Here is a 22,487-nt window from a genome sequence, read left to right as displayed (position 1 = left end):
TTAAACATTCAGTCTTTTAATGGGAATCAGGAATACTCAATCACAGGTAAATATTCGCTAAAAAAAAGTTACAGTAAAATTCACAAACATTAGTAGGAAGTTTCTCAGTCTTTTGATACACGTTAGTTCTGTGATAATGAATCATGATTAGAACCTAAATGCCATCGTAATCACTCATCAGTCCAAATAGTGGCACGTTGGCTTTGAAAACGTTCAAGTGTCCGCCTGATGTTTCTCAGACAAGGATTTCTCTTTGGCCTTCGACTCTGCCATTAAATCTTTCAATCTCTAAGGAAAAATAAAACACATCTTAATTTAGTATTTCAAATGTTTTGTAACCTGTACATATAAATAGCCTGGTATTGAAATTACCGTCTCTATAACCGAAGTGTATGCCTCCAACGATTCAAGGCAACAGTTGAATGTAAATTTTAAAAGTCCAGTATATCGAGATTCGTCAGCTTCATTTAAAGCATTTGCAAATCTGCAAGAAAAAAAATCATTAGGTACTATAATACTATGAAGGAAAAAAATAAGTTCTCAAAATGCAAATATTTATCCTACATTTTATCTCGATTACTCGGGAAGGTGACATAGGGAAATCCTTTTTTTCTTAGAATTAAATTGAATAATATTCTGCTAAGAGATGAATTTGTCATCTCATCGAACAGGTGCAAATTACGAAAATTCATCAGAACAGATGATGCTCCTTGAATCACGTTTTCATCTTCTAGGTTTAAATTCTCATTAAAGAACGTTACAAATTTGTCTAACTCTTTGGAGTTTACATTAGTGAACTCTTTCGGCGAAAAGTTATGATTTAGAATTGTATTCAAGTCGTAGATTGTTTGCAACTGGATACTGCCAGACCTGTAGGGGGAATAAAGACATGAGAGGTGTTTTTCAAAACCTATTTTATTTGTATTACAATAATAGAACACTTACTCGAGATACTTCTCAGCATAAGAACATGCCATGAGCATATTCAGAACGAGTTGGTATTGTACATCAACACCCGCCAAACCAAAAGTGTGGAGAGCGAACTAAAGTAATGAAAATTGAAATAAATTTGTAGTTAACACGACTATATTAAAATTTGAAACACATTCAAGTTAATGAAATTGTAACTTACACTGTATAAATGTAACATATCCGCATCTTCAATGCATTCTGCTTGCTCTATGGAAATTAGGCAGCGTTGACAGATTTGGATTTTCGAGCGAAAGTATTTAATCTTTTTAATATCATTTCGAATAGAGAAGTATCGTTCTTCATCCTGATGATTTGTACTTCGATCAGGAAATTTAATGATACCTAAAAAAAAAAAAAAAATACAAGTTTGAAAAAATTCATAAGTGTACATACTACATAGGTACTTATTTCAACTCACCCATTGCGAACAGCTGTTCAAATTTTTCCTGTACTGCAGAGTGAAGATGCCACTCCTGCAAAAATTCTTCAAGATTTGGAACTTTTATGGACTGGTCAACAATTTCACCCTAAAAGATAATAAAATGTTGAATGAAAGTTGAGAATTTATAAAGTCATGGAAGATGATAATTTTTCAATTTCAATTTAGGTACTTGGTAAGTTCCACGTCGGTGACTTGTGACTTTTACTGACAATGTTTCGCCAGTATGGATTCGTCTTTCTGGTTCTATATTTTTGACTGCGATCCTGAACGCCTGCAAGAGGGGAAAATCAATGTAGAAAATTTTTCTTCGATATTTTAAACATTACGTTACCTACTTACAAGAGGAGGAATTGAATGCAAGTACTCAGGCAAAACGCATAAACTGTTTCTATCGATAATGTAAATGTCGCCATGGTCAATAAACAATACATTAATCTCGTTGCCATCAACATTCAAAATTTTAACACGATATCTGTAAAATGAACCCATATTAAACGCATCAATAATATAAAATTTGTGTTTATTTGCAAGTTCAGTGCATGATACCAATTTACCTGTGATCCTTTTGAGGAAAAAATGCCAATTCATGGCGTTTCAATAAATTCTCAGGAAGTAAAACTAGATCAGTAATTTCCATCATTCGAGAAAAAACATCGGCAGCTTGTTTATCTATGCAAGCATAGAACTCAGTTTTAGGTTCCAAATCCGCTTTTGTGATTATAACCTGCGAAAGTTTTTCAAATTAATCGACTATAAAAAAGTAACGCTGAGTTAAAATCTACAAGCAGTTCTACTAACATCATATATTTCGTTTGGTTGGATTTCGAATTTTATTCTGGTCTCGGGAGTGAATTTGCTGAAACAAATAAATAGGCAATTTTTTAAATATTCTACTATGACGATAGCTACTTCATGTTATGGAAAGGTGACTGTTTTTACCTATTTTGAAATTTACTCAGATGGAAAATTTCACTCTCGTGACACAACAACAAATGTTCAGTAAACTCAGTGGATTGGAAATCTTCAAAACTTCTTCGATCTGCTTCGCTAATATTACAAACATTCCATAAATTTGTTATTTCTTTGCGACAGAGTGTAACTTTCTGTTCAATTTTTCTAGTATGAAGTTCTTTACATTGGTCTAATTCTTCTTGATACTAAAAATAAAAATGAAAATTGAAAATAACAAATGACAATAAATGCTATTACATAACATCAATATTATACTCAAAAAGAAATTTCGCTACTTACTTCTCCCAAAACAATTTCATCGATATTTTTTTCCAAATTTGCGACGAATTTTTTGCACTCTAGCGAAACAATTTCGTCTTTCAAACGCACGATTTCTTCATTTTTTTTCGCACGTTCCGACAATTTTTTTCTGCAATTCTATACAGAGGTACACACTTGTAAGTTGTAAGAATGACATGCAATGAAAAAAATTGATATAAAACTATCTGGAACTCACTTTCAGCTTTTTAATATTCTTTTCCGATAAATCTAATCCATCTTCCTTATTTGACGAAACTTTCTCGATACAAGCCGGTGGCGATATCTTCAACTCATTGACGAGGTTTTCTATTTTTTGTAAGGTGTTTACGTAAGTAACATTACGTCGTTCCTGTAACCAGAAAATTACAATCATCTAAGTATTTCCGCTTATAAAAAAAAAATTAACGAGTAAAAATTCAAAATTACTCTTTCTTGTGTCAAATCATTCAGATATTGTTTGATTTCTTTGAGCTTTGTTAACGATGGAATATCATTGAAGGACTGATGAACCGGTTTCAATCCCAATTCCGCACATAAATTCGTCTCCTAATTGAATAGAAGGTCCATGATTGCAGTAAAATATAAGAGCTATCTCGATAACGAAAATATAGCTAAACGAAGTGACCAAAAAAATGCATACTTGTTTCTTGTAAAAATCTAGAACTTTGATTCTCTCTTCAGCGAGTATTTCTTCATATGAATTCTGTGTAAGAGGAAGCAAACGATTAATTTTATGTTCTAGAACTAGCAAAGAATCAACGTAAGTGAATAAATGAGTACGGATACTCACAGAAAGACGTTCGTACACAGTTTCATATCCATCAGTCACAGTTTCTATATTACTATCTGTCATGGACCATATTATTTCTATTGCAGAACAGAAGTCTTGTTCTTTTAGGAGTGACTTCTTTCGGAACTGATTCCTGCACAGATTTAGGTTTGAATTGAATACGAGAGAACCAAATATTAATTAAACTCGACTATATCTTTAATCTATACCTTATTTCTTCTACTTTCTCGTTGTAAGAGTTAATTTCTTCTTTCGCTGACATGATTGATCCAAGGAACACAATTCATTCGTTCGTATAAATAATGGAGTCCTGTTCCTGAATAAGTACTTAAATTATGAAGAAATGTAAAATTTCACATTAAATTAGACCCATCTAGCATTCATTTTCATATCAATTTTTATTCTAGTTGATTGTGAAAACGAAATAATTATTACTCATTTTAAAAAAAAAATAAAAACAAACGCACGTGATTTTCTACATGGATATATGAATATTTAAACTGGATCGTTCGAAAAATTCAACCAATCAGAAGGTTCGGGGTCAAGGTCAGGGTTGGTTGCACAATGCACATTGTTGCTTTGGTTTCATCCAGTTTTTGCTGCATCTCCCTTCCTTCCGTATCTTTTCTGTTGAAAAGCCATAAGCACGTGTTTGATCGACAGTCTCACTCTCAGCTTCGTGTTTGAAATTTTTAATTTATTGAATTGTATTCTAATTAATTTTACGATAAATTATTTTAATTGTGTTCTGTATTATAATACGCGTTCGAAGTATCTCACTTTACCACCATCACAATGTTTTGGAGTAAGTACTCTCAAAGTATTTTTCTTGTCAACCGGCGAGTCTGATCTTTACGATGAACTCGTGTCAAGACACCTGTAAATTTTAATCTCACACGTTATATAATTTCAGGTCTAGTTATAGAACCGGGGAAGCGGTATTCTTCCACTGTAAAAGAATCATTTCATTTATCTATGGCCACATTGGATGTTAAAACTTGCAAAAATGGTAAGTGAACGTTTGCGAGTGTTTATTTGATTCTTTTCTATGTCTAACATCACGTATGTTTCGTACAGATCACGATGTACATCCTGTTTTGATCGAAGTCGATGGCCAGGAGTTATTACTGTGTAATTTATCGAAATCTGTTAATCCTCACGCTGGTCTGGATTTGATATTTGAAAAAGACACCGAGATCACTTTTTCCACCAGTGGCAAAGCCACTATTCATTTGACCGGTTCGTATAATGTGCTCGAAATGATGTATTCTTACGGTTGATTTACGAAATCGATGTTAACGAGTGATCGTTATTACAGGCTATTGTATTCAGGAAGATGGCGATAGTGACGATTACGATAATTACAGCAGCCTGGAAGAAGAAGAAGATGAATCTTTTAGTGAATTAGTCAATGCCAATAGTGAGTAAACTAGCTAATTAAATGTGTTTCAACTCGTATTTATTCGGTATTACTTAACATGACGATCTTGAATTCGTAGGAAAATCGAAAAATACCGATAAACAAAATGCCAATAAACGGAAACTCGAATCTGTCGATGCTATATCGAAGAAGAAGCCGAAGGGTGCTCAATCTGATTCAGGTACGTACAGCGTAATTACTAAATTACATGTACTCTGGTTACGAAATGGTAATATTTTTCTTCGTATATAGACGACGATGAAGACGACGACGATAGCGATACCGATCTAGATGACAGCCACTTAGATCAGTTAGTGAGTTCTGTAAATACCGAAGGAGATTCGAGTGACGGAACCGACGATGATTCGGATGTCGACGATGAACAAGGTGACGAGGAAGAAACCGAAGATGATGAAGCTGACGATGATAGTGAAGTGGACGACGAAGAAGACGACGACGACGATAATTCGGATGCCAGTAGCGAAGACGAAAAACCTAAACCTAAACAATCGATAAAGCCGGGAGGCATAACGCCTGTTTCGAATAAACAGAAAACTCCGCTAAGTAATAAAAAACAAGACAAACAGCAGAATAAAAGCCAGTTAACGAACGTAAGTCGTAATATGGCGTGTTTTTTCCACTTGTTTAGAAAGGAATATGGAATCATTGTGTTTGTTTTTGTCAACAGGGTACTCCTCAATCCAATAAGAAGGATAAAAATAAGAACCAAGCTAATCAGCAGACTCCGAAACAGGGTAACCAAAAAACACCGAATAAGGATGCTCAGAAAGACAAGACACCCAAGAAAGGAGACTCGACCCCGCAACCTCAAAGGAAACTAACACTCAGTGGCGGTGTTGTAGTCGAAGATCTTAAACCAGGCAACGGTCAGCCGGCAAAACAAGGAAAAATGGTACCCTTTGCTGATTTTCTCAACCGATTGTTGCGTTACGGTTTGGCTTATTCAACGTGTATTTCAGGTTCAAGTTTATTACACCGGTCGATTGAAGAATAATAATCGTGTGTTCGATAAATCAACCGATGGACCAGGATTCAAGTTCAGATTAGGTAAAGGTGAAGTAATCAGAGGCTGGGATGTTGCCTTAGACGGTATGAAAGTCGGCGGTAAACGAAGAATCACCATTCCTCCTGGTATGGGGTAAGTACACACCTTCTTTGGTATATGTACATAAACAAACGAGTTGTATCGACTGAAATGCTTACGATTTGAAATTATTTCAGATACGGTACTAAAGGATCTCCGCCCACAATTCCACCCAACAGCTGGTTAGTTTTTGATGTCGAAATGAAATCCGTTAATTGATAACCTAGCGACGTTCTCGTCGTCGATTTTTTTGTACAGTATTTTATACCTAAATACTATTTCTTATCAAGTATGAAAATGAATGGCTGAGATAGTACCTTGATGTATCGTGTCAGCCCCCAAGTCGTGTTTTGATAATTGTGATGTATTTTTATTTACTGAAATGAAATCAGTACTTCGTACAACTGTTTTTAACTATGAAGTTTTACCCATTTTTTTTTTTTCAATAAACAGATCGTTTATGCGGCGAAGAAAATGAAAACTTTGTTCTTATTTTGTACGAAATCGATCGTTCTGCAATGTGTTCGTGATATGATAACGAATCGAAAGTTCATCACGAGGTAGAGAAACTGTGAACTCGAGGGGCTAGAATTCTAAACCTGCGTCGATCATGTTATGATGAAACTTGTAAGCTCGAGTGTCCGGTTTAAAATGAGTCGTTTTTCGTTCGAACTTCCTCATTTCATTACAGATGCTCGGCTTATCTTCCGGATAGGAATTTAATTAGATCTGCTCTGAAAAGAGAAAAATGAAAATGAAGAATTGATATTGATTTTTTGAAGATTCGTTTTTCAATCATGTAGAAATTATCACAAATTGTCAAGGTTTTCACTTCTGAAAAATGCTTCATTTTATCACAAAATTGCTGGAGATTGCCGAATTTTTCACCTAAAAAGTTTCGAAAAATCTCGCTCAATTTTACCAAAATTGACAAAAATTCATGGTTTTTTCTTGCCAAAACTTTCAAAATGGTTTTACTTTTTTTTAAATAAAATTATCCTAAAATGCTGGCTTTATAGCAATTCTTTACCAGAAACTTTCAAAAATTACAAAGAAAATGCCATTCTTCTTACCTAGAAAATGCAAAAAAAAGTCTCACCTTTCAAAAAAAAAAAAATAATTCCCCAAAAGTCCTGCATTTTTGCAAAATTTGTCAGTTTCGTTTTTTGCCAAAAATTGTTAAAAATTTTCGCTTTAAATAACTAAAAATGTCGTTTTTTGAAAAAATAATTCCAACATTCTCGACTTTAAAAAAAAAAAAATTGCACAGTAGTCCTGCTTTTTGCCAAAATTCCCAAAATTGCTAGTTTGTGAGCAATAATCTGAAAATTGGTCTCCTGTTTTTGGTTGAAGGGGGGGGGGGGGTGATAAAACGTGATTTCTTTACAGCAATTCCCTAACATTGCTGAGTTATCCAAAAGTTACCAAATTTCAAATTGTTTTTAGAAAAAATTCTCGTTATTTTTGAAGATTTTTACTTTTTTTCAAAAGTTATTCAAAAGAGCCATATTTTGTCATAAATGAGAAGTTCTTTTTCTAAAATTTCCCAAGTCTTGCCTTTTGCCACAAATTGCAAAAAATTTTCGTTTCATTCTTGTTTTTTTGCCATTGATTTTTGAGTTGTTTGCTAAAAAGTGGTCGCTTTTCAATTTTAAAAAAATCCAAAAAGTTTTACTTTTGTTTTTTTTTAAAAAAATTGTTCAACTAAAAATCTAGATTTTTTGTAAAAAATTTTCTGAAAAGGCTGATGGTCTCCCTTTTAGTCAAAGTCTCGCTTTTATTTAGCCAAAAACCAACTTCTTGGCAGAAATTGTCAAGTGAAAAAGGTCTAGCTTTTTTTTCAAAAAAGTTTCAATAATTCAAATTTTAAAATAGGTAGTTCAGTTCAACTTTTTAAAAATTTAAATCAAAATCAGTTTTTTCTTCATTCAAAATGGTTTGGTCGCGTTCAAGTGAATTAAAAAAAAAGACCCTTCGAATTTCCTCATTTCATTAATCATTACAGATGCTCGGGTTATCGTCAGGATTGGAATTTAATTAAAATTCTGCTTTTGAAAAAAAAAAAAAAAAAAATGAAAGTGAAGTATTGATAACTTATTGATTTTTTAAAAATTCGTTTTTCAATCACGTAAAAATTTCACTTCAAAAATTATCCAAATCCAAAAGAAATTGTGACTGTTCAGGAAAAAAGGGACCTTAGCATCACTTTTTCAAAACATCTTTTTTTTTGGATTCGGGACCTGAAAACACTTAAAAATTGATTGAAACCATTTTTGAAGTTCCTCGATTGCTAAATCATACCTCAAATGAACATTTTGTACAAGCACATTCACAAAATTTTGATGCAAAAAACTCAAAAACAAAAATTTTTTCAACTTAATCTCAATTTTTCTTCTTCATGACACGTTTTTTTTACTTTGATGATTTTTTTTTGATTTCTTCATCTAAAAACATCAGAAATTTTTGATAATTTTGAGATTGGCAGATCTTCAAGCTCATTTTTGAATTTGAAAAAATTTTTAAAAATCAGTCATTTTTAATAATTTAATTTTTGCACAAAAATTCATTATTCATTTTCAAAAGCAAAAAAAAACATTCAAATTACATTTTTTGCCCAAAATCAACTTGTAAAAATTAAAATTGAAAAAAAAAATTGGAAAAATGAACCACGTACCTCCGGCGTGGTAATGAAGTTACTTTGCCACAGAGCTATCGCGTCACCTAAACAAGGTGTGTTTTTCAACTGTATACAAGTTGCCAAACAACAACAAAAAACGATCCACCCATGCCCACACACCAAATTGTGTTGAAATGCCATAGTCGCCGCTGATAACTTTGAATGCGTTTTTCTCGGAATTTTGTTTTTCGTGACTAGGTCCCTTTTTTCCTGGATGGTCACAGATTCGTTTATTCGATTGAAATTTCCAAAGAAGTAACACTTTTTTCCAAATCCCATAATCCTCAGAAAGGTCTGCCTTTTTCCAGACCAAAAATTCTCAGTCTTGTTTTTCGCTTAGAATTGTGAAAAATGCTCATTTTATCACAAAATTGCTGGAAATTGCCGATTTTTTTACCTAAGAAGTTTCAAAAAAATCTCGGTCAATTTTACCAAAAATTCAAGTTTTTTTCTTGCCAAAAATTTCAAAATGGTTTTACTTTTTTCATAAAGTATCCAAAAATGCTGGCTTTATAGCAATTTTTAACCACTTACCAGAAATTTTCAAAAATTACATAGAAAAGGTCATTCTTTTAACTAGAAAATCCAAAAAAAAAGGTATTACCTTTCAAAAAAAATAATAATTTCCCAAAACTCAAAAGTCCTGCATTTTTGCAAAATTTGTCAGTTTCGTCTTTTGCCAAAAATTGTAAAAAATTCTCGCTTCAGGTAAATAACAAAAAATGTAGTTTTTAAAAAAAAAATTCCAACATTCTCACTTTTTTTCAAAAATTGCACAGAAGTTCTCTTTTTTGCCAAAATTTCCAAAATTGCTAGTTTGTGAGCAATAACCTGAAAATTGGTCTCGGTTTTTTTGGTTTGGAGGGGGAATGGGGGGGGGGGGGTAATAAAACGTGATTTCTTTCTTTGCAGAAATTCCCAAACATTGCTGAGTTATCCAAAAATTGCCAAATTTCAAATTGTTTTTAGAAAAAAATCCTCGTAATTTCTGATGATTTTCACTTTTTTTTTCAAAAGTTGTTCAAAACTCAAAAGAGCCATAGTTTTTGAAAAATGGGTATTGTAGTTCGTTTTCTAAAAATTTCCCAAGTCTTGCTTTTTGCCAAAAATTGCAAAAAAATTTCGGTTCATTTTATGTCTTGGATTTCTTATACTTACGTAAAAAATCAAAGTTGTTTGCTTAAAGTGGTCGCTTTTCAATTTTTATTTTTTAAAAAATCCAAAAAGTTTTGCTTTTTTCAACTAAAAATCTCTTTTTTTTGTAAAAAATTTGCTAAAAAAAAGGCTAAAGGTCTCCTTTTTAGTCAAAGTCTCGCTTTTATTTAGCCAAAAAGAAAACTAAACTTCTTGCCAGAAATTGTCAAGTGAAAAAGGTCTCGCTTATTTTTTTTCAAAAAAGTTTCAAATTTCAATTTCAAAATAGGCTGTTCAGTTCAACGTTATATTTAAATCAAAATCAGTTTTTTCTTCATTCAAATGGTTTGATCGCGTTCAAGTAAATTTTAAAAAAAGATCCGGCTTCAAAGTTCGAACTTCGTAAAAGAAATTTTAATTTAAAAAAAAATAAAAACTTGAATCAAACTTTGGTTTGTGCTTTAGAAATTTCAAAATTTCCAACCAATCAGAACGAAGAATAACAAAAAATCGAAAAAAAACACGCCAAGAAACGCGAAACTCGCAAGCCAACAAAAATCAATTTTTCCAAAAAATGAAATTATTTTCCTCAAATGTGTTTGAAGTTTGTAAAAACCTGAGAATTTAAGTTGAATTATCGCTCAAAAACCATCGCTACACTCGTAAAATTCTTTTAAAATTTACTTCACCATCGAAAGGATGTTCGTGACACTCATTTCGTCTTAATTATCGATACTTGTGTTCGCTTTGAATGCTGCAATGTCGTGGCTAAATTACCGTAACATCAAAGCTGCCCGGCTTTTGTACTTATCCTGCGGCAATAAATTCTATTCTACTGTATCTCGAAGCTCAATATTCTCACAACAGACCAGCTGCTACACTTGCCTGAAATTAGGATCCGTTACAGGTATGAAAACACTTCATTATAGTTTCTAAAATTCAGTTCAAGATTCTCATTGATCGAATCGTTACACTTTTTTTTTTATAGGATTACTTCAATTCCCTAAGTATAAATTTTATTCCACGGAGAAGCCGGATCAAAATCAAGCCAACAGTTCAACCGCTGAAGATCTCGAAGATCAGGAGAAAAGAGCTAAGGCATGGAGACGTATGAAGTTCAGTTTAATAGCTTTAGGTGCATTTGTCACCTTCATGGGTGGTTATTCCTTTTACGTCTTTGGTAAGGAATTCGTCTATACTTTTATGACTTTTATGAAATTATCTACATTATCGAGTCGTATTAACTGTATGGATTTTGTTTGGAAATTTAGGATCTCCTCATAGAGACGAGATTGGTAACATAGTTCCAGATCAGTTCAGTCATTTACCACCGGTTATGCAATGGTGGAGAAGGTTCAAGTTCAGTATACAATATTACAAAAAAGTAAGCCCTGATTTTAATGTAACGATTGTATAATCCATTTTCTTATTATTATATCGTAATTTTTCGTAGGTAATTCAAGAGCCATCTTTTTCAAAACTTCTTCCTGATCCAGTAAAATATCCTTATATTCAGCCACCATACACTTTAGTTTTAGAAATGACTGATTTATTGGTGCATCCGGATTGGACTGTGAGAATTGTTTCGTTTCAATCTAAGATTAAGTTACGTATTGATTTCAATCGTGTATGTGTTTTTATTTCTCGAATGTAGTACAAAACCGGATGGAGATTCAAGAAACGTCCCAACGTTGATAATTTCCTAGAACAAGTCGCTCCTCCATTATTCGAAGTAGTAATATTTACCGCAGAACAAGCCTTTGTAAGTTTCCACGTTCGAATACATACCGCTTGAATCAATTCGCTTCTAATCTATATAGGAATATTGTTCCAGACAATGAACCACATCGTACAACAGTTGAACAAGAATGGATCAATCGTATACATGTTGTTCAGAGATTCGACCGATTTCATCGAAGGCCATCACGTAAAGAACTTAGATTGGTTGAATCGTGATTTAAGTAAAGTAATCGTAGTCGATTGGAATCCAGAATCGGTGAAATTGCAACCGAATAATGCTCTAGTTATTTCTCGATGGCACGGTAACGACGATGATCAAACGTTATCTGATTTAGCCTCGTTTTTAAAAGGTATCGTATTCGTATTTCGAGATAAACTTTCGCAACTCGTGTTTTTTTTTTTTTTTGAACTATTTCATTTGGAATATTTTTACAGCCATCGCTTATAGCAAAGTCGACGACGTGCGAGATGTTTTAGAATATTATAGACAATTCGATGATCCTTTAGCAGCATTTAGAGAAAATCAACGCAAATTACAAGTAAATTTTTATCCCAAGTTATTATACAGTATCAGCTGTTACTTAACGATGTACTAATTTGGTGATTTTGTCAATTTAGGAGCAAATGGAAGAGCAAGAACGAGCAGAACAAGCGAAAAAACAGCGTCCTCCGCTGACCCAAAAATTCGCCATGTCTCAATTCAAAAGATGAGAATTTTATATCGTGTTTTATTGTACTAGTCTGTGTTTCTTTTTTGTTTGTGGGAATTTAATAGCTGTCGTGTGTATATAATTGACGCTGATGTCCTTTGTCTCTTCTATCGTTTTTTTCATGATGTATTGATTTCGTATTCTGTAAGAATAAATGGTTGAACCAGTAGAAATGAGTCGAAAATATTTTAAGGATTTCTCGAATTAAAATTTTTTAAAATTAAAAGTGGAGATTCTCTTGAAAGTGTGGTTAAGATCTGAAAGAAAAAAAAATATTAAAAATGATTTAATTTATTTAGAAAAGAATTATTGGATAAATCTACTTGATGTACCTATGAATAAATAATTTTCAAAACCAAATTAAATCGAAGCCCAAATATTTTAATGGATTCAAATTTTAAAAATGTTTTCTTCTAAAACAACATATTTGAGTATTCAATTGCAATATTATTCAAATTTTCACACCCAAATGTACGTACCTACTCAAATACAAAATACGTATTTCAATTCATTCGAGTTTTCAAATATTCCCCTCCTCCCCCTCATTATAATTATTTTCAAAATATTTGAGTATTTACGTACTTGATTTTAAAAGTATTCCAATTTTCAGAACCACAATAATTATGTACTCGAATAGGTATTGAATGTTTTCAAAATAAATGTTCGATTATTCGATTGCTGACTGTAAATTAAATAATCTTGAAAATGTGACAGTCTTACGAAATTTTAGCAAATATTTACATTGTTTAATCTCCGAAATTTGTTATCTCAACACAGTACTTCGCAGGCTATCGAATTCCTGATATAGGAATCTTAAGTAGGTAATTACGCAAGACTATACTGTGACATTTTATTCAAAAGTTTCTGTCTGACAACGAATGCAAAATGCATACAGGAGATTGGAATCACGATCTAAAAAATGAATCAAATTAATAAAAATCATTGAAATGCACCTAAATAATCAGACATCTAGCTAAGTTTTCTTGCCATTTTGATTTTCAAAAATTTGTACTTGAAAAAGTAACTCGTAGGCAGTTGGAAATTTGATTTTTGTTTGAAATTCTTCGCTTATAATACTCGTAGTAAACAATTAAACACTACATGGTGTTCCGGAAATAATCTGATAAAAATCAGCTGTACAATGGGACGAAAGGAAAACGTTATCACGAATGAATGGTTGCCCATCTTGTAAATTAAAGGAGCCACGTGCTTCGCAAAACTCAAAATTTACCAATTTCGAAAAAAATCATCAAAAATAAAATAAAAAACTGTGTGTACCTATCATTCAAATTGATGATGTACATAACCCATAGTACTCGAGTGGACGAACAAAAACTGTTATTATGACAAAATTGCCTATCTTCAAAATTCAAGGGGCAAACACAATTTGAAAATTTCAAAAATTTTCAAAATCTGAGCCACGACAAAGACAACTTTTTTCTTAAAGGTGGAGTCCTAAGGAACATTTCTAGCCCACGTTCTTTAAAAAAAGTGGGCCTACTTACAAAATGGCGGCCATTTTGATTGACAGGTCAGCCGAAATCGCAGATTTTGAGTTCCAACTTAGAACACGCACGAAATTTTTTAAACCGTACAAAAGTAGATCAAAAGATCAGGCCAAAATTTATCACCTGTCAAAATTTCAAGTGCTAAAGTTTCTTTTTCGATTTTTTGTGAATTTTTGAAAAACAAATTCAGTCCAAAATTGAGGAAAAAAATCAAAATTTTACCAAATCGACCAAGAAAGCTGAAATTTGAGATATACCCTATTTTTGACGTGCAAAATCGATTGGAAACTGTTTCAAACCGTTTTCAGCAGTTCTGGAGCCTCCAGCAGATTTTTGAAACTCGAAATTCCCACAAAATTTCATCAAATGGAGTTGGAAAGCCGAAATTTATTCTGCAAACTAATTTCAATACGCCACGAAGTCAACTGCAGGTGGATTTTAAGTCGTTGTGGAGCATCCAGCAACTTTTTGAAAATCCCTGGAGTCTCCAGTAGATTTTTGAAACTTGAAATTTCCCCAAAATTTCATCAAACTGACAAGAGACCCTCTTGAGGTGTCCGCTTCCGATTTGAACGGGACCGCGATTTTTGGGAAAAGCATGTTCTAAAACCCCCAAATTTTCAGCTCCCCAAGTTCATTTTTCGATTTTTGGGGAATTTTTGAAAATCCAAAATTGACTATTTTGGTGATTTATGCAGCTTTTTTAAAAAAAAAGTACGTACTTGATCAGTAAAAATGTTCAAAATAAGTTCTAAAACTGATATTAACCCCCCCCCATCCTAATTTCGCCATTTCAAGTCATTCTGGAGTCTCCAGTGCGATTTTTCAATTTCTCCAGAATTTTGAATTTGCTCCAGAAGGCGTGAATATGAAGTTGGGCAGCTAAAAATCGAGTTGTGTGTTATACGCGACCTGTTTAACGAATTTATCAACATTTGAACCGATTCTGGAGCGGACACCTCAAGAGTGGTTTTTTGACCAGCTTTTTTCAATTTTCGAAATTTGCGCGAATCACTGTATTTTGAACACAACACACCCCCTGAGGCCGAGTTCCACCATTTCCAGCCATTCTGGAGTCTCCAGCGCGATTTTTCAATTTCTTCAGAATTTTGAATTTGCTCCAAAAGGCGTGAATATGAAGTTGGGCAGCTAAAAATCGAGTTGTGTGTTATACTCTGCTCGTTTAACGAATTTATTCACATTTGAGCCGATTCTGGAGCGGACACCTCGAGAGTGGGTTTTTTGACCAGCTTTTTTTCATAATAAAAATATCCAAAAATTTAAGGGAGGCCCAAGAAAGACTGGAAATGCCGAAATTCGCCCTCGTGGGGTTAGTTCATGACAAAATACTGCGATTCGCGCAAATTTCAAACATTTTCTCACAAACGAGAAATTTTTTATTTTTGAATATTTTTATATTGAAAAAAAGCTGGTCAAAAAAACACTCTTGAGGTGTCCGCTCCAGAATCGGCTCAAATATGGATAAATTCGTTAAACAGGTCGAGTATAACACACAATTCGATTTTTAGCTGCCCAACTTCATATTCACGCCTTCTGGAGCAAATTCAAAATTCTGGAGAAATTTAAAAATCGCACTGGAGGCTCCATGAATGGCTGGAAATGGCGAAATTTGGATTTGGGGAGTTAATATCAGTTTTAGGACTTATTTTGAACATTTTCACTGATCAAGTACGTACTTTTTAAAAAAAAGCATAAATCACCAAAATAGTCAATTTTGGATTTTCAAAAATTCGCCAAAAATCGAAAAATGAACTTGGGCAGCTGAAAATTTGGATTTGGGGTTTAGAACATGCTCTTTCCAAAAATCGCGGTCCCGTTCAAATCGGAGGCGGACACCTCAAGAGGTTCTCTTGTGAGATGGAAAGTCGAAATTTACTTTGCACTCCAATTTTAACACCCAGACAACCCTTCTGAAACTAAAAAATTCATAGATCTAATAAAAAAATTCAATCCAACCAACTTGATATACACAAACTCTCACACGAGCGACGGGTGTAATAATCGTGAACTGCAGTTGAATTTTGGTTGGCGGACGATTTCCGGAACACCCTGTATGGAATAACAAACAGGCAAATGGAATTGCTTATCGCTTTGTTTACGAAATAACCATTCATACAATGGAAATACTGTTTCATACCTAAATGCCAATGAAGTATTTATTAGTTATTACAAAACTGTATATATACAGGGTGTCCGGGGAGTGGTACATAGTACAAACTTCAGATTTGGATACAATCTAAGAATTAAAAAAAAAACGAAGGTACTTAAAAGATAAACAAGTTTCCTGTCTTGAAAATTGAAGTAGGAAAATATGTTTTCAAAATCTAAGAGCCAAAATTCAATTTTGACCATGGGGTTGGTTGTACTTTGAAAAATGAACAAAATTACCCATAATTACTTTTTCCTCACTTGCAAATTGAAAGGGTTACAATGTTACGAATGATTTTTAATTTCAAAAAATCGCGAGGAAGAAAATAACTGCGAATGATTCAATTAAAAGCTTTTTAAATTTCAGAGCAAGAAAAAAAATGATCATAATAATTTTTTTTTTGAAGGAGGAGTTCCGATAAGGCAATTTTTTGGGCTCCCCAGTGGTTCCCAAGGTTGTGAATATAAAGAGAATTTTAGAAACAGTGAGTTTTCAAAAACTTTTTCAGCGTAAAATATCTGTTCGAACCCAATAAACGTTATGCCAGGAGATTTTCCTATTATCGACCTTCAGGGGCAGAAATGGGTGGGGGGGGTTAAACTTTTGGCAAATTTTGGAATCACCATTTTGAACCTATCCCTCTGAATCCCGCTAGATAACTTATTACCGTTTATTAGTATCTGAAGGACCTCCATCCTCCATCCTACCAAATTTTGAGCTAAATAAAATTTCCGATTTTGAATTTCTCGTAATTTCGATATTTTGACAACCCCTGGAAAACTAGAAACCTGCGATTTATGCCAAACGTAACGTTTTGAGGTATAGGTGTTTCGTAGGTGACCTACCGCCTTCCACCAGGCACCAGGTAAGTAAGCAACATAAGCTGAGCACAACTATGTATGTTTGCCGACCTTTCGAATTGAAGGGGCAAACTTCTGCTCGATTGAAAATTTTTTTTTCAATGTTGGTTGGAAACTTTAACCTTCTGTGAGTCGAGAACCATGATAGGTAGAGACTTGCACTTTACGCCATTGAATAGCAAATTTTATGTAGAATTTTTCTATGTGGATTATCATCATCATAGTTCATCAGGGAAGGTCATACAAAACAAAATATCCGTAAAAACGTGTTCAAAAATTGATGATTTTTACCATTTTTCTAGAATTTCTCAAAAACTTTTCCTCTTTACATATCATTTTTACTATTATTTCTTAAAGAAAAAAGTTCGGTCTTTTTAATGGCGCTACACGCATCTCCCTATCTTGATTAGTTAAAAAGTGACAAGAGTTTGAATTATGGAAAACGAGAGCAGAAAAAATACAAAAAAAAAAAATTGTTTTCAATATTTGGGGCAAACTTTAAGCAAAGCCCAATTGAAAAGATTGGGCTTTTCTCTCGGAGAATAAATAATAATAATTACGTATAAGAACGAAAAGTTTTTGAGAAATTCTAGAAAAATGGTAAAAATCATCAATTTCTGAAAACGTTTTTTCGGATATTTTGTTTTGCATGACCCTTCCTGATCAACTACCATAGTGATCAGCCACATGGAAAAATTCTTGACAAAATTTGCTATTCAATGGCGCAAAGTGCAAGTCTCTAACTGTAATGGTTCTCCATTTACGAAAGCTTAAAGTTTGCAACAAATATTGAAAACAAATGTTTTTGTATTTTTTCTACTCTCGTTTTCCATAATTCAAACTCTTGTCACTTTTTAACTAATCAAGATAGGGAGATGCGTGTAGCGCCATTAAAAAGACCGAACTTTTTTCTTTAAGAAATAATAGTAAAAATGATATGTAAAGAGGAAAAGTTTTTGAGAAATTCTAGAAAAATGGTAAAAATCATCAATTTTTGAACACGTTTTTACGGATATTTTGTTTTGTATGACCCTCCCCGATCAACTACGATAATGGTTATCCACATAGAAAAATTCTACATAAAATTTGCTATTCAATGGAGTAAAGTGCAAGTCTCTACCTATCATGGTTCTCGACTCACAGAAGGTTAAAGTTTCCAACCAACATTGAAAAAAAAATTTTCAATCGAGCAGAAGTTTGCCCCTTCTATTCGAAAGGTTGGCAAACATACGTAGTTGTGCTCAGCTTATGTTGCCTACTTACCTGGTGGAAGGAGGTAGGCCACCTACGAAACACCCTATATATTCAATTAACTAAATAAAAAAGTTTAATCAAGCTCCCTGTACATTCGTAATTTTGAACTCTTTTTTTTTTAGAGCCCCACACTTTACCTTTAGACACCCCTAGAAAAGGTGTGAAACACACAAGCAAGTGATCGATAATTTTTAATTTGATTTTTCTTGTAACTTTCATAACTGAGCTTTTTTGAGGCAAATTCTGAGATTTTACTGCTTCGTTAAAATCGTGAAAACAAAACGTTAAAATCACGTTTTAACGATTTCAACGAAGTAAGATCTCAAAATCAAAGGGCTAGGTTCCGAAATGGTGATTTCGAAATTTTCCAAAAATTGAACCACCCTTCCATTTTTGCCCCTGAGGGGTGAAAATGAGAAAATCACCTCGCATATGGTTCAAGCAGATATTTGACGCTAAAAAAGGTTTTCAAAATAATACTCGGTGGTTCTTAAAATTCTTTCCCTACTACTTTGGGAACCCCTGGAGCCCTAAAATGATCATTTTGGGTTCACTAACCACGGATTCGTATTTGGGACATTTTATTATAAACATTTAAAGCCCCTGATGAACGCTCTGAATGGGGCTCTCAAAATCCTCCCCTCCCCCCCCGAATCTTTCTCCTTCTGTTTTCTTCTCAGATTTGGGTACTTGATTGTGAGTTGTACAATATTTTTTTAAACAAATTTTTATTCACTTCTGCGAAAATACATAAGTCAATCTTACAAGAAAAGAAAATTGTTTTTCAAGGGGGAGTCGCGCAAGGGGGGGGTTGACTGAAAATTTGTCGACTGGTATGAGAAAAAAATACCTAGAGGAGAAGGTACAATTATGGACCCAGGTACAAATATGGACCCCCCATGGTTTAGTGTACAACCACTAGCGCTATATGGTCATGCTGAGTACTAAAAATTATACTAGTTGTGTAGTATCGATGATCCATGTACTTATTTCGGATCCATACAAACTTGGGTGTCTCTCATCAGCAATTGTTTTTTTTGCGCATTATTTTCTTGCCAATGGAAAATTTTACAAGTTTTTCATTCCGTAATTCATCAACTTCAAATAAAGTTTGGAAAAAAAATTATTAGCGAAGTAAGTAGCTTACAATGTGCACTTTCAAAATATACTTTCATATTTGTCTGTATTTCAACTGATTTTCATAATTTTTTTCATTTTTCATGAACTGCGCCGATTTTTTTCATGGGTATAAATATGGACCCCTAAATTTTTTTACCTAATTTTGATTCACTTGACATAGTTAGACCAGGAATTACTGAGTAGAAGGGGAAAAGGAATTATTTGTTTTCCTATGCTAGTGAGTTTTAGAAATATCACCTTAGGGGGTGAATATTTCCCTATTTTGCCTGGATAGCTCAAGACTCTCTATCTAACCAATAACCTGACTTAACTACGCAAAAATCTATGTATTGAACGTTGAAATGAAAACAACCTACAGTACAATTTAAAGAATTTATTATAACGTATTTATACATAGGACTTCGGTTCTACCAATCGGTAGCCTACGTCTACTACGATCCGTCATAAGGAAGTATTAAGCATAATTTATAACTAGTACCGAGTGCACTTAATTAATTTCCTCGTAGTATTCTTCCTATTTAGGGAATGCTCACGAGTAGAAAAATAAGAAACCTATACACAAAATACACGATGAAGTCATGCAAAAACACCATTGATAAAAATATTAGGTAGGCATGGAATTCTCCGATTCCACATACCTACCTATTACAATAATTAGTAATAAGCCAATTACCTTGATGATAAATGCGCTTTAACATTTACCTGAAAACTGTCCATATTGACCATCTCTATCATGGGTCCTACCAACACTAAGGACGACGATGGCACCTTAACTAAACGAGATTTCACGTAACACTTCGCATAATTTACAGGTGACCGGTTACACCTCAAACTACCGAAAAGAACGCCAATACAATTGATCATCGGATCAATTGATTGTCTAAATCAAATTAAATAAATTTCACACGCGAGGTGTTAACAAATAAAAACTTATTACTAAATGACGAAGAACCATCTTACTGCAGGAAACGGAACTAAGTGGAGAAAATGCCGCGGACTACTTGTATATATAATTTTTTAAGATAGTCACGTGACCAAAGGCTAAGATCTTTGTCGGCATTTTTCCCTATTTTAAATAATAATCTCGCGGCGCGAGCTCGATACAAAGACCTAACTTGTCATCATAAATCTGTCATTTAATTGATGACAAATTGCTAACTATTTAGAGTATTTTACCCTTCGTAAATAACACGTTCCCAAACTTATCAGTTTAAGGGGTTCACAAAATCATCCCCCTGTAGGTGATGGAGGCAGTATGCCCTATATCATATGCCCCTTCGTAGGTTTAGCTACGGGGTAGAGCACCGAGGTAAAATACGGACCCCAAAAACTATAGAGCAAAGTGCCTCCAACGCACACCTGAACCCCGCCACTCACCCCCCATCTGAGGGGAGTGACCCTATGCCCCTCCGTAATTTGCCGCGATGATCTGCAGGCGATTTCGCTGTAATCAATTTCATTACAGTAAACATTTGCCAAAAGGGCCGGATCGGAGGGTGGGAGAATGAGGTGTACGAATAGAGAAAGTGTTTTTTGCATCTCTGGCAATGATCCAACGTTTGTGAAGAATTTCAGAAGAAATTGCTAAGTCAGCGAAGGTACAATAACCAGAGCGTACGCCAAACACTTTGACAACACCAGGAGATGAGACTATAGACACCTAGTTGTTTGTAACAGAAAGAATTTAGAAGTTTCGACTAGAAAATTTGAGACAAAGTCTATTTGGAGCTCAAAATCAAATGCTCTCTTCTAAATTTTGGCATAAAAAAATATCAAAATTTTGAGCCTATCAATTTTGGGTTTTTCCTAGGAAGGGTAAATTTCTATTTCAGGTTATAATAAGCAGACGGTAGAAGGTTATGGTATCGTCATCGTAAGTATAAGTTTTTTATTAAGACCTACATTTTTTAAATTTATATATGTTTTTTGTTGCAGAGATCAAGACTGAATCCGGTAAAGAAGAAGTAAGTATCCTTATTCTATATTTTTACACGATTCTGCAACATTTTTAGAATTTTAATTCGCGTGATTTTGTTTTTCTGTTCAGAGAGTGACCTTGAATATTCCAAAATCAAAAGAAGAAACCAAAAAAAAAATCAAAATCGAAAGGCGAGACAGATAAGTAATATATGATTATTTTATGTTATAATAAGATTTTATGTCACTCTTGTTTTCGTAAAAAAAAATTTAGAAACGTTACAAAAAAAAATCGAAAAAATTGGAAAAATTTGTTCTTAGGTGGTGAAAGAAGATCTCAATTTTCAAAATGCGCGATGTTATTAGAATGGAGGAATGATCAAAGTCCTGCCATCGAAGTCAAATTTGGATTTCCTAACAGAGCAATATGGACGATTGCAGGTAAATGTTAATCATTCCGAATAAAAAATAGATTAATTTTGCGTAAAAAAAAAAATTCTCGATTATGGCATATAGATGTCAATCATTCAATTTAAAATAATTCTAAAGAAAAAGACGGATCTTACATGCATAATATATCGATCATAATTTTTAAAAAAAAAATGGATTGATACGGAAGGTGTCAATCATTCATCGTTAAAAATTGAATAATTAATAAATTGAGAAATAAATTAATCAATATACTCTATAGTGTATCTTATCAATACCAGTTATAAATGTAAATTATCCGATTACGTTATTCGTCTTTGGTTGCAGCTGTTTTTACTCGATTATCCAGTAATGTGAAGAGAAGAGAAGAGTGTAAGCGTATTTTCGACAACAATTCCATAATTGCTGGTCATGAATCGCAATCACTACAGGTATGCTGATATTTGAATTAGAATCAGGAAGATGAAATCCGAAGCTCTGATCCTGCGGTCGATTATCTAGTGATTTGAAGAGAAGAGAAGAGTGTAAGCGCACTTTCGACAACAATTCCATAATTGCTGGTCATGAATCTCAATTTCTATGGGTACGTAGATATTCGCTGTCAACAGTGAACAAATATTATTAGTATTTAGTATTTTTCCCTTATTGATATTGAAAAATAAACGTTTCATTAGTAAATATCATTATCCATGCACATGCGTCGTTGTCTTCTCGTCTTCTCTTCGTTGGATTAGGGTCATTTTTTCGGATTCAAAACCTGGTTTTTGAATCAACATTCTTAGTCGGTTATGCTTTCTGGAACATAGAAGAAAAAACTTTGCGCTTGCCAATATTAATAAACGTATAATATGTGATAAACGAGATGTATTACATCATAATAGTAGGTTTGTATAAAATAAACACAGTAATGAATAAGAATAAAATATGCTGTACGATTATACAAAAAT

The 22,487-nt window shown here is 33.4% G+C and overlaps 3 protein-coding genes across 3 annotated transcripts; 2 read left to right on the top strand and 1 right to left on the bottom strand.

Moving 5' to 3' along the window:
- Positions 1-3,901, bottom strand: LOC135847800 (uncharacterized). The gene is made up of 17 exons (XM_065367518.1): positions 3,686-3,901; positions 3,477-3,609; positions 3,327-3,389; positions 3,113-3,232; positions 2,883-3,035; positions 2,666-2,803; positions 2,354-2,571; positions 2,213-2,270; positions 1,969-2,138; positions 1,754-1,886; positions 1,584-1,685; positions 1,391-1,499; positions 1,133-1,314; positions 946-1,043; positions 565-870; positions 373-484; positions 1-288 (listed from the first exon to the last, which is right to left on the bottom strand). Exons 1-17 carry the CDS (start codon positions 3,736-3,738, stop codon positions 214-216), a joined length of 2,223 nt encoding a protein of 740 aa, XP_065223590.1. The 5' UTR covers positions 3,739-3,901; the 3' UTR covers positions 1-213.
- A 221-nt stretch (positions 3,902-4,122) lies between these two features.
- On the top strand, positions 4,123-6,482 carry LOC135848558 (46 kDa FK506-binding nuclear protein-like). The gene is made up of 9 exons (XM_065368490.1): positions 4,123-4,281; positions 4,390-4,485; positions 4,554-4,715; positions 4,795-4,896; positions 4,976-5,077; positions 5,149-5,507; positions 5,585-5,809; positions 5,877-6,055; positions 6,139-6,482. The coding sequence occupies exons 1-9, from the start codon at positions 4,272-4,274 to the stop codon at positions 6,218-6,220; spliced, it is 1,317 nt and encodes a 438-aa protein (XP_065224562.1). The 5' UTR covers positions 4,123-4,271; the 3' UTR covers positions 6,221-6,482.
- A 3,884-nt stretch (positions 6,483-10,366) lies between these two features.
- On the top strand, positions 10,367-12,488 carry LOC135847165 (mitochondrial import inner membrane translocase subunit TIM50-C-like). Its single transcript, XM_065366601.1, has 8 exons — positions 10,367-10,719; positions 10,801-10,992; positions 11,084-11,196; positions 11,266-11,385; positions 11,467-11,574; positions 11,647-11,902; positions 11,988-12,091; positions 12,171-12,488. Exons 1-8 carry the CDS (start codon positions 10,572-10,574, stop codon positions 12,261-12,263), a joined length of 1,134 nt encoding a protein of 377 aa, XP_065222673.1. The 5' UTR covers positions 10,367-10,571; the 3' UTR covers positions 12,264-12,488.
- The last annotated feature ends 9,999 nt before the right edge of the window (positions 12,489-22,487 follow it).

The sequence above is a fragment of the Planococcus citri genome, chromosome 5 (assembly GCF_950023065.1).
Source record: "Planococcus citri chromosome 5, ihPlaCitr1.1, whole genome shotgun sequence".
Lineage (NCBI taxonomy): Eukaryota > Metazoa > Arthropoda > Insecta > Hemiptera > Pseudococcidae > Planococcus > Planococcus citri.
The sequence above is the reverse complement of the archived record's forward strand: the minus strand, read 5'-3'. Positions and strand labels throughout refer to the sequence as shown.